We start from the raw sequence: 14,820 nt of genomic DNA, 5'->3' as shown, positions 1-14,820 counted from the left end.
GCCAACGTGGTGAAACCTTATCTCTACTAAACACACACACACACACACACACACACACACACACACAATTAGCCGGCATGGTGGTGCGCGCCTATCGTCCCAGCTACTCAGTAGGCTGAGGTGGGAGAATTGCTTGAACCCGGGAGGCAGAGGTTACAGTGAGCTGAGATAGCACCACTGCACTCCAGCATGAGTTATAGAGGGAGACCCTGTCTCCACAAAAAAAAACAAAAAACAAAAAAAAAATCACCGTGAACACCTTTCATGTATTTTCTTGTGGTACTTTTTCCTATGCAAAATATTTATTTATTAAATTTGGATTATGATGGTTGAACAACATTGTGAATATACCAAAATGTTTTTAATGGTATTATATGTAGTTTACCACAATTAACATTTTTAAAAAATTTAGATTATACTATGTATGCAATTCTGTATCTTGCTTTTACTTCCACTGAACATTATTTCATAAACATTTTCCAATATTGGTCTGCAACAACACTGATTTTTTTTAAATGGCTGTAGAATATTCCACAGAGTAGCTATAACCATTGTATTCTCCTGTTCTTCCCTTTCCTCCCATTCATTCCCTATTATTGGACATTCAGTTGTTTCTAATTTTCTACCACATAAATTCCACAATAGGCCAAGCGCCGTGGCTCATGCCTGTAATCCCAGCACTTTGGGAGGCCAAGGCGGGCAGACCACCCAAGGTCAAGAGTTTGATACCAGCCTGGCCAACATGGTGAAACCCCGTCTCTACTAAAAATACAAAAGATTAGCCAAGCGTGGTGGTGTGCACCTGTACTACCAGCTACTCAGGATGCTGAGGCAGGAGAATCACTTGAACCCAGGAGGTGAAGCTTGCAGTGAACCAAGATTGCTCCACTGCACTCCAGCCTGGGTGACAAGAGGGAAACTCTGTATTAAAAAAAAAAAATACACAATAAATATTTGCATATATAAATATTTGTAGAATCTTGGGTTGTTTCTTTAGGCTAAATTCCTATGGGTACCTCTTCTTCCTCACAATACACACATTCAGTTTTTCTCTTTGTTTTGGATTTAAGTTTAACAAATGTTTACATACAGTGTTAAAGGCTACTATGTCTTCCCTTATTCAATTTTCCACTCCTCAGGGGTACCTACTATTCTAAATTTTGTGTTTGCATTCTCATGCTTTTTTTTTTTTTTTTTTTTTTTTTTTTTTTTTTTTTGAGACAGAGTTTTGCTCTTGTTGCCCAGGCTGGAGTACAATGGCATGATCTCAGGTCACTGCAACCTCCGTCTTCCGGGTTCAAGCGATTCTCCTGTCTCAGCCTCCTGAGTAGCTGGGATTACGGGCATGTGCCACCACGCCCGGCTAATTTTGTATTTTCAGTAGAGATGGGGTTTCACCATGTTGGTCAGGCTGGTCTCGAACTCCTGACCTCAGGTGATCCGCCTACCTCGGCCTCCCAAAGTGCTGGGATTACAGGTGTGAGATTTTTAAAGTGAACTGGATGTTCTGAAAAGCTTTATATAAATGGTGTCCATGAAGTACATTTACTTCTCTTACTACTTAGGAATGAAACTCAGTGACTAGCACTTACATTGGACTCTAAACGATCCCCGGCTTTCAGCCTCACTCATCACCTCACTCTTTGATTCCATTTCAGGTTCACAGACATGTTGATCTTTCCTTAATGTGGCTAAGTCTTTTCAATTTCTACATTTAATCTATCATTTCTACTAAAGTAGAGGGGGTACAAAGTATGAATTTACAAAAATCATTTTATTCAGAAGTATTTCCAATTAATTGTTTTTAAAAAAAGTGACACGCAGCTATTGATTTGGCTAAAAAAAAATGGTAAAACTAGAATTAAAACACATTCCAAGGAGAACATCCAAACATTGTTAAAAATACTTTACCCTTATGATTTGTTTGTTCACCAAGTGCCTCAACATACACTGGTCTCGGCTTCATGTAAAAAAAAAAAAAAAAAAAAAATGAAGCACCGGTAAATAATATTAGAAGACTCATGCTAAAATATCTAACTTACAGTTTCTAGAACTATCTAACTAAAATATCTAACTTACAGTTTCTAGAACTATCCTTCTTTATAATCAAAATTCAAAAGAAAAAAAAAGAAGCAAAACCAAATTCCAGGAACTAGGGTCAAGCAATTTTCTTAAGAGTCTGACAGAGGAGTTAAAAACTACATTATAGAAAATCTCCTAAAACCTGTATTGTATACGATTGTATACTATCTGCCCTCAATGTATAAGAACAGACAGATATTCACCAGTTGGGATTCCCACACTCTAAAATAAAATAAAACAAGAAAATTCATTCAACCCCTACCTTACTCCCTATATAAAAACTGACTCCAAGTATATCAACAATCTAATATAAGATCTACATGGGGTAAATCTTCATGAATCAGATTTGGCAATGGATTCTTAGATTTGACGCCAAAGCACAAACAAAAAAAATAGGAGTTTATAAAAATTAAAAAACTTTGTACATCAAAGAGCATTATTGAGAAAGTGAAAAGACATTCTACAGAAGAAAACACAAATCAAGTATCTGTTAGAGAGTTTAACCTTGATGTTAAAAACACAGTAGATTAAAACCCTGTGAAACTTCAACAACGAAAAGACAAGCCAATTTTTGAAAGCATGTATGACTTTAAGAATGTAACATTCTTTTCCATGGTATTCTTTATGGTTATACAGGGCGAAGTTATATAGACTTGCCCTCCAACTTTGCCTCTGGAGTGGTGTTTTCATTCTTCAGCTTAATACAAAAGCTAACAACATAAACATTAAGATATAAAAGGTATTAATCTGCTTGACTCAAAGAGTTTATTACGAAGAGAAACTGGAAAACTTTCCACCAAACCAACCATGTTAAGAAAGTGAGGAGGCCAGGCCACTGTCAATACTTCTCTGATCCTGTACTTTCCATTTCTCCAATCTGTCTTTGACCCCCTTCAACTTTGTCTCTCTCAGTCTTTTTTCATTTGCTTATTAAAGATACACATTTCTCAAAGCTCCACCCTTAGCTTTCCTTCTGCTCCTCAATCTCTTCAACTTCCAATGAACAAATGCTCAAGACTCCCAGACCTCTCATTTTGCCAAGTCTGCACCACTGTAACAAAGACTCAAATTTCCAAACTTCTAATAAATATCTCAAGAACAGTTGAGCAAAAAGGAGCCAGAACTTGCTGGTTTTGAAGATTCCTAGTCTCTCACACGCAAAAAATACTAAAACAAAAAATGGCTTCCCAGCAAAATTCAAATCCCAAGCACTGTCAAGAAAACATGATCTAAAAGATGTGGTTGAGGACACAGCTACAAAATTCAACCTTGGTAAGATCCCAGATCATGCCTCTGAGTACTACTCAGTTAGACAAAAGGCCTCCTAAAGATTTTAAAGGTGTGACTTACAGATTATTTTAATCAAAGAGTAGAGTTTCTTTTTCTTTTTCTTTTTTTTTTTTTTGAGACGGACTTTTGCTCTTGTTGCCCAGGCTGGAGTGCAATGGCGCAATCTCAGCTCACCGCAACCTCCGCCTCCCAGGTTCAAGCAATTCTCCCGCCTCAGTCTCCCGAGTAGCTGGGATTACAGGCATGCGCCATCACGTCTGGCTCATTTTTTTTGTATTTTTAGTAGAGATGGGGTTTCTCCATGTTGGTCAGGCTGGTCTCGAACTCCTGACCTCAGGTGATCCGCCCACCTCGGCCTCCCAAAGTGCTGGGATTACAAGAGTGAGCCACCACGCCCAACCATCAAAGAGTAGAGTTTCTAAGAAGCTAAAAGCTATTGCCTCAGTGGAATTTCAAGAATGAGAATGGCTTATCTCAAAGAGATTTTTAGGTGTGACTTTTGTTTAAGGAAGTGCGCCCAAATATTAACAGGAGACCCATAAGGTTTTGAAGAAAGTTATATTGGCAGAAACACTGCCTATTTTGAATGAAAGAGACAGAAATAGTACAAAATGAAAAGAGGGCCTTGGACTCCCAAACATCTACACGTTGGAAGTGGATAGAGGAATCTAGACAGCTGCAAAAAAAGCCTACTTTCCTACTTTTCACAGAAAAGAAAACTCAAGAGTGTGGAAACATTTATTGATTTGCGTATGTTGAACCAGCCTTGCATCCCAGGTTGGGTATATACCCAAAGGACTATAAATCATGCTGCTATAAAGACACATGCACACGTATGTTTATTGCGGCACTATTCACAATAGCAAAGACTTGGAACCAACCCAAATGTCCAACAACGATAGACTGGATTAAGAAAATGTGGCACATATACACCATGGAATACTATGCAGCCATAAAAAATGATGAGTTCGTGTCCTTTGTAGGGACATGGATGAAACTGGAAAACATCATTGTCAGTAAACTATCGCAAGGACAAAAAACCAAACACCGCATGTTCTCACTCATAGGTGGGAATTGAACAATGAGAACTCATGGACACAGGAAGGGGAACATCACACTCCGGGGACTGTTGTGGGGTGGGGGGAGGGGGGAGGGACAGCATTAGGAGATACACCTAATGCTAAATGACGAGTTAATGGGTGCAGGAAATCAACATGGCACATGGATACATATGTAACAAAACTGCACATTGTGCACATGTACCCTAAAACCCTAAAGTATAATAAAAAAAAAAAAAAAAAAAAAAAAAAAAAGAGTGTGGAAACAAAAGCCCAGAAGGATGAGCTAAGAGCCATAATGAATTATTTCCAGACCTGAATTTTAATCAAGGAATTACCAACCTGTGCCCAGCTGAATTTCAAAAATGGTGTGACGTAACGACACCGTTGTACCAACATTTTCCCTCTGTTTGAACAAGAATGTCTACACTAGTTATCATACACCTGACCAACCATTGCATCTTGGTTACATGTGGGGCAAACAATTTGCCTCTTTAGTTTCATAGGTCTTCACATAGAGAAGTAATGTACTCAGGGAGCTGAAGAAACTACATACAACTGAGGAGCCTCATCCAAAACTAGACTTAATTTAGATGACAGTATCCTGGACTGTAAGCTGATGCTATAAATGAGAATTCTGCAGAATATTAGGAGGGGGTGAGTGTATTCTGCACGTGGGATGAATGTAAATAATCTGTGGCCGAAGAGTGTATTGTACAGATGTAGAATATGTTCACAAATTCTCTGACACTTCCTTCAAAATGTAGAGCCAATCTTCCCTCCTCTTGAGTGCGGGCTGGACTGACTTGTTTCTACGATAACAAAAAAGCAAATTCTGAAGAATAGAGTAGGGAGAGAGAAAAATAGTAACTTTTCAGTGAAGAAATCTGATAAACACTACCTTAACCAAGTGGTAAGGGTTAACATCAACAGTGATGCCATGCGGATTGCATCTATCGCCTAACATGGTATGACAAGAAAGCTACTTCACCTCTGTTGTGCTCTTTCCCAAAATCCACTACTATGGTCTGAATGTGTCCCCCAAAATTCATGTGTTAGAAACTTAAACCCCAGTGCAGCAGTGTTGGGAGGTAGGGCCTTTTGGGAGATGTTTAGATCATGAAGGCTCCACTCTCATGAATGGATTAATGCCATTATGAAAAGAGCTTTTAGGGACGGGCACAGTGGCTCACACCTATAATCCCAGCACTTTGGGAGGCCAAGGCAGGCGGATCCCTCGAGGTCAGGAGTTTGGGACCAGCCTGGCCAACATGGTGAAACCCCATCTCTACTAAAAATACAAAAAATTAGCTGGGTGTGGCAGTGGGTGCCTGTAATCCCAGGTACTTGGGAGACTGAGGCAGAAGAATTGCTTGAACCTGGGAGGCAGAAGTTGCAGTGAGCTGAGATCACACCATTGCACTCCAGCCTGGACAACAAGAGTGAAACTCCGTCAAAAAGAAAAGAAAAGAGAAAGGAAGAAAGAAAAGGAAGGAAGGAAGGGAGGGAGGGAGAGAGGGAGGGAGGGAGGGAGGGAAGAGAGAGAGAAAGAGAAAGAAAGAGAGAGAAAGAAAGAGGAAGGAAGGAAGGAGGAGGGAGGGACGGAAGGAGGGAGGGAGGGACGGAGGGAGGTTGGTTAGTTGGTTGTAGGAGTGGGTTTGCTCTCTTCTATTCTTCTACCATGTGAGGACACAGTGCTCCTGCTCTCTGGAGAATGCAGTATTCAAGGCACCCTCTTGGCAGCAGAGACCAGGCCTTCACCAAACACAAAACCTACTAGCACCTCAATCTTGGACTCCCAGCCTACAGAACTATGAGAAATTAAATTTCTGTTTTCAATAAATTATCCAGGCTCAGGTATTCTGTTATGGCAGCACAAAACGCACTAAGACACCTATAAACCAATCTAACCATGAGAAAAACAACAGACAAGCACAGATTAGAGGACACACTATAGGATACTTGGCTAGTATTCTTCAAGACTGTCAAGGTCATTTTACAATGTACATACATATCAAAACATCACGTTTTATACCTTAAATATATACCATTTGAATTTGCCAATTATATCCCAATAAAGCTGGAAAATAACCATAATGCTCATGAAAAACTGAAACAGTGATCTGACATGATTGGGAGACATGATAAGTAAGTGCAATTTAGTTAGTTAGCAATTTAGTGGTAGCTTAGATTTAATCCTGGAACAGAAAGGGAATATTAATGGAAAAACTGCTGAAATAGAAATAAAATCTGGAGTTTAGTTAGTAACGAAGTACTACTGTTAGTTTCTTATTTTGACAAAAGTACCTTTGTATCATATTGGTTTTGTTTGTCCAGCACGCCTAATTCCTTTGGTGAACTGCTCCTCACTTATTCCCTGTGGTATCAGCTGTCAATTTACACCTTCCCTAAATTACCCTAATTCCAATAAACAGTGATTTCTCCCTGGGTAGCCATGTGCCATGTGACCTAAGCAGGGAAAATAAGAATCCACCTTTCATCAATATACATGTGTTGGGAAGATGGAAGTACCTGAAAAGATGGGTATGAGCCTGCTATGATCTTACCTCGACATAAAGTCAGACTTTTTTTTTTGAGATAGGTCATGCTCTGACACCCAGGCTGGAGTGCAGAGGTACAACCATGGCTCACTGCAGCCTCGATCTCCCCTCTAAAGCTCCAGTGATCCTCCTATCTCAGCCTCCCAAGTAGCTGGGATTACAGGTGCATGCCACCATGCCCAGGTAATTTTAAAAATTTTTTGTAGAGATGGGGTCTTCCTGTGTTGCCCAGGCTGATCTTGACCTCCTGTCCTCAAACAATCCTTCTGTCTTGGCCCCCCAAAGTGCTGGTATTATAGGCGTGAGCCACCATGCCTGGCCTGAAGTCAGCGTTTTTAAAGAATTAGATGAACAGAGCCACACAGCCAAAAGATACCTTCATTTTTCCTTTTTTTTTTTTTTTTTTGGAGACAGGGTCTCACTCTTGTCACCCAGGCTGGAGTGCAGTGGCAGGATCACAGCTCACTGCAGCCTCGAACTCCTGGGCCCAGGCAATCCTCCCACTTCAGCCTACCAAGCAGCTGGGACTACAGGTGTGTACCATCATGCCCTGCTAATTTTTTTTTATTTTTTGTAGAGATAGGGTTTCACCATGTTGCCCAGGCTGGTCTTGAACTCCTGGGCTCAAGTGATCTGCCTGCCTTGGCCTCTGAAAGTGTTAGGATAAGAGGCATGAGCCAATGCACCCAGCCTTTAAATGATATTCTAAGAAGACTAGGCTGTTTTCTTTAGACTAAGAAGTGTGTGTGTGGAGGAAGGCCAATATCACAGGATCAAAGATCAAACTCATTTTGTGATCAACACTGTTACATTCACTAGGTTTATCATAATTCAGTTCAGGCTTTTGTACTGTATCCACAAGACTATAAAATGGCTCATTAAAATTCAGATATATTTCCTCTGTTATTGACTTATAATCCACTTAGGTTAATAACTCTGGCAATAAAAAGGAAGTTTAGCTTATTTGGCAGTTAGTCTGAGTTGGTTCCTAGAAACTACCACTCATTAACGTCTTGGGTGATAACAGCTCTGTTTAATTAATTACACAGTTATCTAGAAAATTCAGAAAAATGATAAATTTACAACTTATCAGCTTCATGTTCAGAAGTCCTATTTTCTGTTTCCCTAGTAGCATAAATCATTTTTTTAAAAATCCATATAAAATTTTAAGAATGGCCCCATATCATATGAAAAAATTAACTCGAGTGGATCAAAGACCTAAGCCTAAGAGTGAAAACTATAGAACTCTTAGTAGAAAACATAGAGGAAAAGTTTCATGACATTGGATTTGGCAATGACTTCTTGGATAGGATACCAAAAGCAAAGGCAACAAAAGTAAAAATAAACTGGACCACATCAAAATTTAAAACTTTTATGCATCAAAGGATATGATCTGGAGGGGGGTGAGAACTCAGACGGGGAGAAAATATTTGCAAATCCATATATCTAATATATGATTGATATCCTGAATACACTAAAAAAACAATAAAAGTGGGTAAAATGGATTCAGGTATTTGGTGTAGGAAAAAAAAAAAAAAAGAGGCTGGGTTCAGTGGCTCATGCTTATAATCCCAGCACTTTGCAAGGCCGAGGCAGTGGCTTGCTTCAGCCCAGGAGTTCAAGACCAGCCTGGGCAACATGGCAAAACCCCGTCTCTACAAAAAATTAACCAGGCATGGTAGCTTGCACCTGTAGTCCCAGCTACTCAGGTGGCTGAGGTGGGAGGAACACTGGAGCTTGGGAGGCAGAGGTTGCAGTGAGCCGAGATTGTGCCACTGCACTCCAGCTTGGGCAATAGAGCAAGACCCTGTCTCGAAAAAAAAAAAAAGAAAAGAAAAAAGAAAAAAGAGAGACAAAAAGAAAAGAAAGAAAAATAAAAAAGATTTTTGAAAATGGGCAAACCTGGCTGGGCGTCGGGGCTCACGCGTGTAATCCCAGCACTTTGGGAGGCCAAGGCAGGCAGATTGCCTGAGGTCAGGCGTTCAAGACCAGCCTGGCCAAAAGTGGTGAAACCCCATCTCTACTAAAAATACAAAAATTAGCCAGGCGTGGTGGTGTGTGCCTGTAATCCCGGCTACTCAGGAGGCTGAGCAAGAGAATCACTTGAATTCGGGAGGCGGAGGTTTCAGTGAGCCGAGATTGCACCACTGCACTCTGGCCTGGGAGATGGAGCAAGACTCTTGTCTCAAAAAAACAAACAAAAAGGGCAAACCCAATAAGCACATAAAAAGATGTTCAACATCTCTAATCATTAAGGACTTCAACTCAAAACTAAATGAGATACCACTTTATATACATTAGGATGACAACTATCAAAAAAAAAAGAAAAAAAAAACCCAGAAACTAACAAGCGTTAGTGAGGATGTACAGAAATTGGAAACTTCATGTACTGCAAAAAACCATAAAATTGAGCAACCGCTGTAGAAAATAGTTTGTCAGTTCCTTAAAAAGTTAAAACATAGAATTACCGTATGATCCAACAAGTCTACTCCTAGTATATACCCAAAAGAATTAAAAACAGAGACTAAAATAGATATTTGTACACCCATGTTCACAGATTAGTCACAAGAGCCAAAAGGTAGAAACAACTCAAATATCCATCAACAGATAAATGGATAAACAAAATGTGGCATATGCACACAATGGAATATTATTCAGCCTTTAAAAGGAATGAAATCCTGATATGTACTACAACAAGGATAAAAGTTGAAGACACTATGTGTAAAATAAACCAGACACAAAAGGACAAATATTGTATGGTTCTATTTATGTGAGGTACCTAGAATAGGCAAATACATAGAGAAAAAAGGTTACCAGGGGCTGAAGAGAGGTGGAAATTGGGAGTTATTGTTTAATGTGTACTGAATTTCTGTTTGGGATTTAAAAAAGAGAGATCTGCAAATAGATAGTGGTGATGGTTATACAACATCATGAATGGGTCGGATGCAATGGCTCATCTGTAATCCCAGTGCTTTGGGAGGTGGAGGCAGGAGGACTGCTTGAGCCCAGGACTTCGAGGCTACAGTAAGCTATGATCATGCCACTGTACTCCAGCCTGGGTGGCAAGACTGCCATCTCTTAAAAAAGAAAACCATCTGTACTTAATACCACTGGACTGTACTTAATACCACTGGACTATACACTTAAAAACTGCTAAAACGGCCAGGCACAGTGGCTCACACCTGTAATCCCAGCACTTTGGGAGGCTGAGGGGGGTGGATCACGAGGTCAGGAGTTCAAGACCATACTGGCCAATATGGTGACACCCCATCTCTACTAAAAATACAAAAATTAGCCCGGCATGGTGGTGCACATCTGTAGTTCCAGCTACTCGGGAGGCTGAGACAGAAGCATCACTTGAACTCAGGAGGTGGAGGTTGCAGTGAGCCAAGACTGCACCACTGCATTCCAGCCTGGGCGACAGAGCAAGACTCTGTCTCAAAAAAAAAAAAAAAAGTTAAAATGGTAAAATTTTATGTTATGTATATTGTACCACAATTTTTTTTTTTATTAAGTACTAAGGATGGGCTTGGGCCAGAGGCCTTCTACATTTATCTTGGCAATAGAGCAGTGGCATACATGGAATGAAGCCCAGAGCCAACCAGCAGTACACACATACTAGACAAACACAGGCAGTTCAACACTGCTGGGCAGGATACACTGTTGCCCTGAGTTTAGGACAAGGGACTTATATCCAAAAATTGCTTCCAAGTCCTCTTAAGGCTCGGCTTCCTGGCTTCCTCTCAAGCACCCCATCTGTCCGCAAGAATAGAAACAGACAGCCTGAACAGCTGAAAGAAGTCCAACACCAGGGGCTGCGTGCTGGCAAGCTACTAGTCAGAGGCTGAGGACTTCAGCAGTGCCAAAGCCCTATTCTCACAGGGTCAATGAATCTGCAAAGACATTCATCTTTTTCTCTCCTCCTCTTTAAATCATTTTATTGGGTATAGTATACATAAGAAAGGGCACATCATAAGAAACAATGATTTTCTTTTAAAGTCTATAAAAAATTTATGTTCAGTAATCTCAAGTGCATCTCTCTGTAAGCTGAGAGTTTTAAAAATAAAATTACTTCAGCACAAACAACATTTTCTTAACTGCCAAATGTTAAATGATTTCTTTTATATTTTTCTCCAAGTGGAAGGGGTAATTATAGCTACCACAAAACTCAAGTTGTATATTAGACAGTCAACACTGCAATAAGACTTTAACAATGACTAGAATTACCAAATTATGCTAACATAGTCTTACAAGAAAAAATGAGGTGTTATCCCCAATTCCTCACTTTCTCTCATTCTCTACATCCCTTCCAAGTCAACTCAAAGCAACTCACCCATATTCAAAACATACACTCTACCTGCTCACTTCACTTCGTTAAAATTACCTCTATTTCCATGCTGTTATCTCACCTGGACCACTGTGAGAGCCCAGTAAGTGGCCTCCTGCTTTCACTTTTTTCCCCCTACAATACTGATTTTTATTAGTTATCCCTAGGTTTGACAAACAAGTTTTGGAACACATTATAATAAAAAAAGTTTTTAAAGGAAGGGACCTGTCATAAATGAGAAACAGAGACGGAAATGTGGAATGGAGATTGTGAGAAGTCCACGTAAACTCATTTCTACTATTTTTTGGAGTGGAATATTAATATTGGCTCCATTCATTTCTGAACACCTCATCTTATTAAGAGAATGAAGGATAACGGTTTTTCTTTTTGTTGTTTTGTATTTTGTTTTTCCTTGAAATCCCATTTACCTAATTACCATCACATGGAGGTTTCGAGGCAAAAGAGAATTGCTTTTAATGTGCAGAAAAGCAATTCCAACCTTAGTGATATTTTCCCCCTGGGATTTCAGTATCCTAGTACTGAGATCCCAGAAATCCATTCTCCATGGGTGAATCAAGGCAATCCTATTAGAACATAAGTCGCATCACATCTTTCCTTGTTTAAAACCCTCTAATGGCTTCCCATTACACTTAAAATTCTTAACAAGGCTAATTTCTTGCCTTGGCTGCTCCCTCTGCCTGTATTTTGTGCCCCCAGATCTTCCTGGGGCTGCCTCCTTCTTGTCATTCAAAGCTCAGCTCACCTCAGAGAAGAAATCTTCCTTCACTCAAATTAAAGTAAAGCCACTTACTTTGAGGTGGGGTCTGGGCATCTTAATTTCTTTTTAAGCTCCTCAGGTGAGTCTGACATATAGTGATGCTTTGAATCACTAGCTAAGTGAATCTTCCTTTTGCTTATAATAGCTTTTCTGCCAATTTACTTCTTGCTACGTCTTACTGACAGCGGGCTGAAAAAATGGAAAACCAACATTGTGGGAGGTGGTGAGAAAGAAATGGCAATCACTAGGGACTTGTACTAAATCACTGCCAAAGGGGCCGGGTGCAGTGGCTCACTCCTGTAATCCCAGCACTTTGGGAGGCCCAGGCGGGTGGATCACCTGAGGTCGGGAGTTCGAGACCAGCCTGACCAACATGGAGAAACCCCGTCTCTACTAAAAGTACAAAATTAGCTGGGCGTGGTGGTGCACGCCTGTAATCCCAGCTACTCAGGAGGCTGAGGCAGGGGAATTGCTTGAACCTGGGAGGCAGAGATTGCGGTGAGAGCCACTGCACTCCAGCCTGGTCAACAAGAGTGAGACTCCATCTCAAAAAAAAAAAAAATCACTGCCAAAGGTCACGTGCGTGTATGTATGCATGTACGAGTGTGTGTTTGAGACAAGGTCTCACTCTGTCACCCAGGCTGGAGTGGAATGGCGTGATCTTGGCTCACTGCAACCTCCGCCTCTTGGGTTCAAGCGATTCTCATTCCTCAGCCTCCCAAGTAGCTGGGATTGCAGGTGCATGCCACCACACCCAGCCCCAGCTAATATTTTTGTATTTTTTGGTAGAGACAGAGTTTCACCATGTTGGCCAGGCTGGTCTCAAACTCCTGACCTCAAGTGATCCACCTGTCTCAGCCTCCCACAGTGCCAGGATTACAGGCATAAGTCACTGCACCCAGCCGTACATCTATGCATTAAATGCAAAGATATGTTCATAAACTCTAGAGAATCCATCCTGCCTGTATCAACTTTTTTGTTGTTCTTATTTCATGATTCTCAGCTCTGGATCAGAGAGTTTACGATGTTGGAAAAATCATATGTAAATGTTACCTCTTAAGAACTGCCTTCTTCAACTTCCTGGGTAAAGATAGCCATTCCATCTTTTGAGCTTTGGTAAGGCTCTTCCATCTCTGATATAATTTCTTATACTAATTATTAACAACTTTCTTTCATTGTGAGCTCCATAAGATAATGAACTTGTCTGTATTGTTCACTGATACTTCCTCAACTCCTATGTAGTGTCTGACACATAGGAGATGCTTTATAGTGAGTTACGGGATTTATCCACTCAAGAAATATTAACTGAACACCATGTGCCGGGATGCATCCAAGACTGTGAGGATGCAGCAATTAAAAAAATATATATTTGTCCTCTTAAATGCTAATCTGGAGCACTGACAAGATTAATAAGTAAAATAGCATGCTAGGTAGTAATAAGTAACAAGAAGAAAAACAACTAAAGTAACAAAAGGCAGACCAGCAGTTGTTGACAAATTGTGGATGACTGTAAAGGGATACAGTCCCCATTTAGGGGCCGAGGAACGTGTTCTGGTTCTTGACTGTAGTGGTGTTTTCACAGACATGTACACCAGCCAAAATTAATCAAATTGTACACTTTAAATAGTTTATCGTATTATACATTGTAAATTGTAAATATAAAACATAAAGCAGGACATGGAGAACTCTTTTAGAGAGGTAGCTGGTGAAGGCCTAATGAGAAGGTGATTAAAAAAAACAAAAGACTTTAAGGAAGTGAAAAGGCTAGCCACAACTGGAGTAAGACAAATTGAGAAAGAGGCAAGAGCAAGTATACAGGTCCTGAAGATCCCTGGAATGTTTCAGAAATTAGCAACAAGGCCAGTGGGTCTAGCTAGAGTAGACAAAGTAAGGGAGAGAACTATTAATCTGACTGACATAGAAAGCCACTGGAGTGAACTGAGAAGCCATGAATATATTTTCTGAGTTATGCATTAACAGTCATTCTGGATGCTGTGTGTTGAAAACAGACTGAAAAGCAGAAAGAGATATCGGTTAGGAGGATGTTATAATCTAGGAGAGAGGTGATGGTGATCTAAACAAAGCAGTTGGGGGTGGTGAGAAGTGTTCAAATTTTACATATATTTTAAAAATAGACCCAGCAAAATTTGATGGTGGAATGGATGTGGGTAGGAGAAAACAAAAAGATATGAACTGGAAAAATGGAGGTGCCACTAACTGAGATGAGAAAAAATGCAGGGGGAACAGGTTTTGGAGATATATGAGGAACTTAGTTTTGGGCATATTCAATTTTTGATACCTTTTACACATTTAAGTGAAGATCTCAAGTATGTCATAAATATGTATCTGAAATTTAGGGGAGAAATCCAGTTTGGAGATATACATTTGGGAGTCATTACCATACAGATGGTATTTAAATGCAAGGAATTACATGAGATCAACTAGGAAGTGAGTTGTAAAAAGGAAGAAAAGAAGATCGAGGACAGAGTTCAAGGGTACACCAGCATTTAGATGTTGTGAGGATTAGAAGGAAGCTGCAAAAGAGATTTTAAAAGAAAAAAAAAAAGAGCTAGAAGGCTAGCAGGAAAATCAGGCAAATGTGGTATTCTGGAAGACAAATATTTCAAAGACAAGGCAATTCAAGTGTGTCAAATGTTGATTATGGATCCAGTAACTAAAATCTCAAGACTATTATTTAAAATGAGAATAAATGCAAAAACATTA

The 14,820-nt window shown here is 40.1% G+C and overlaps 1 protein-coding gene across 4 annotated transcripts in view; it reads right to left on the bottom strand.

Moving 5' to 3' along the window:
- The window catches only part of LOC129461867 (COMM domain-containing protein 1), a 148,162-nt gene that overhangs the window by 116,631 nt on the left and 16,711 nt on the right, over positions 1–14,820 (bottom strand). Inside the window, exon 3 of one of the 4 annotated variants that reach the window (XM_063617708.1) lies at positions 1,912–1,960. The exons of the other annotated variants lie outside the window; for them this stretch is intronic. Within the exon in view, the coding sequence (XP_063473778.1) occupies positions 1,912–1,960 (49 nt within the window). The remainder of the gene's footprint in view (positions 1–1,911; positions 1,961–14,820) is intronic. 4 annotated transcript variants of the gene reach the window in all.

Source organism: Symphalangus syndactylus, chromosome 14 (genome assembly GCF_028878055.3).
Source record: "Symphalangus syndactylus isolate Jambi chromosome 14, NHGRI_mSymSyn1-v2.1_pri, whole genome shotgun sequence".
Classification (NCBI taxonomy): Eukaryota; Metazoa; Chordata; class Mammalia; order Primates; family Hylobatidae; genus Symphalangus; species Symphalangus syndactylus.
The sequence above is the reverse complement of the archived record's forward strand: the minus strand, read 5'-3'. Positions and strand labels throughout refer to the sequence as shown.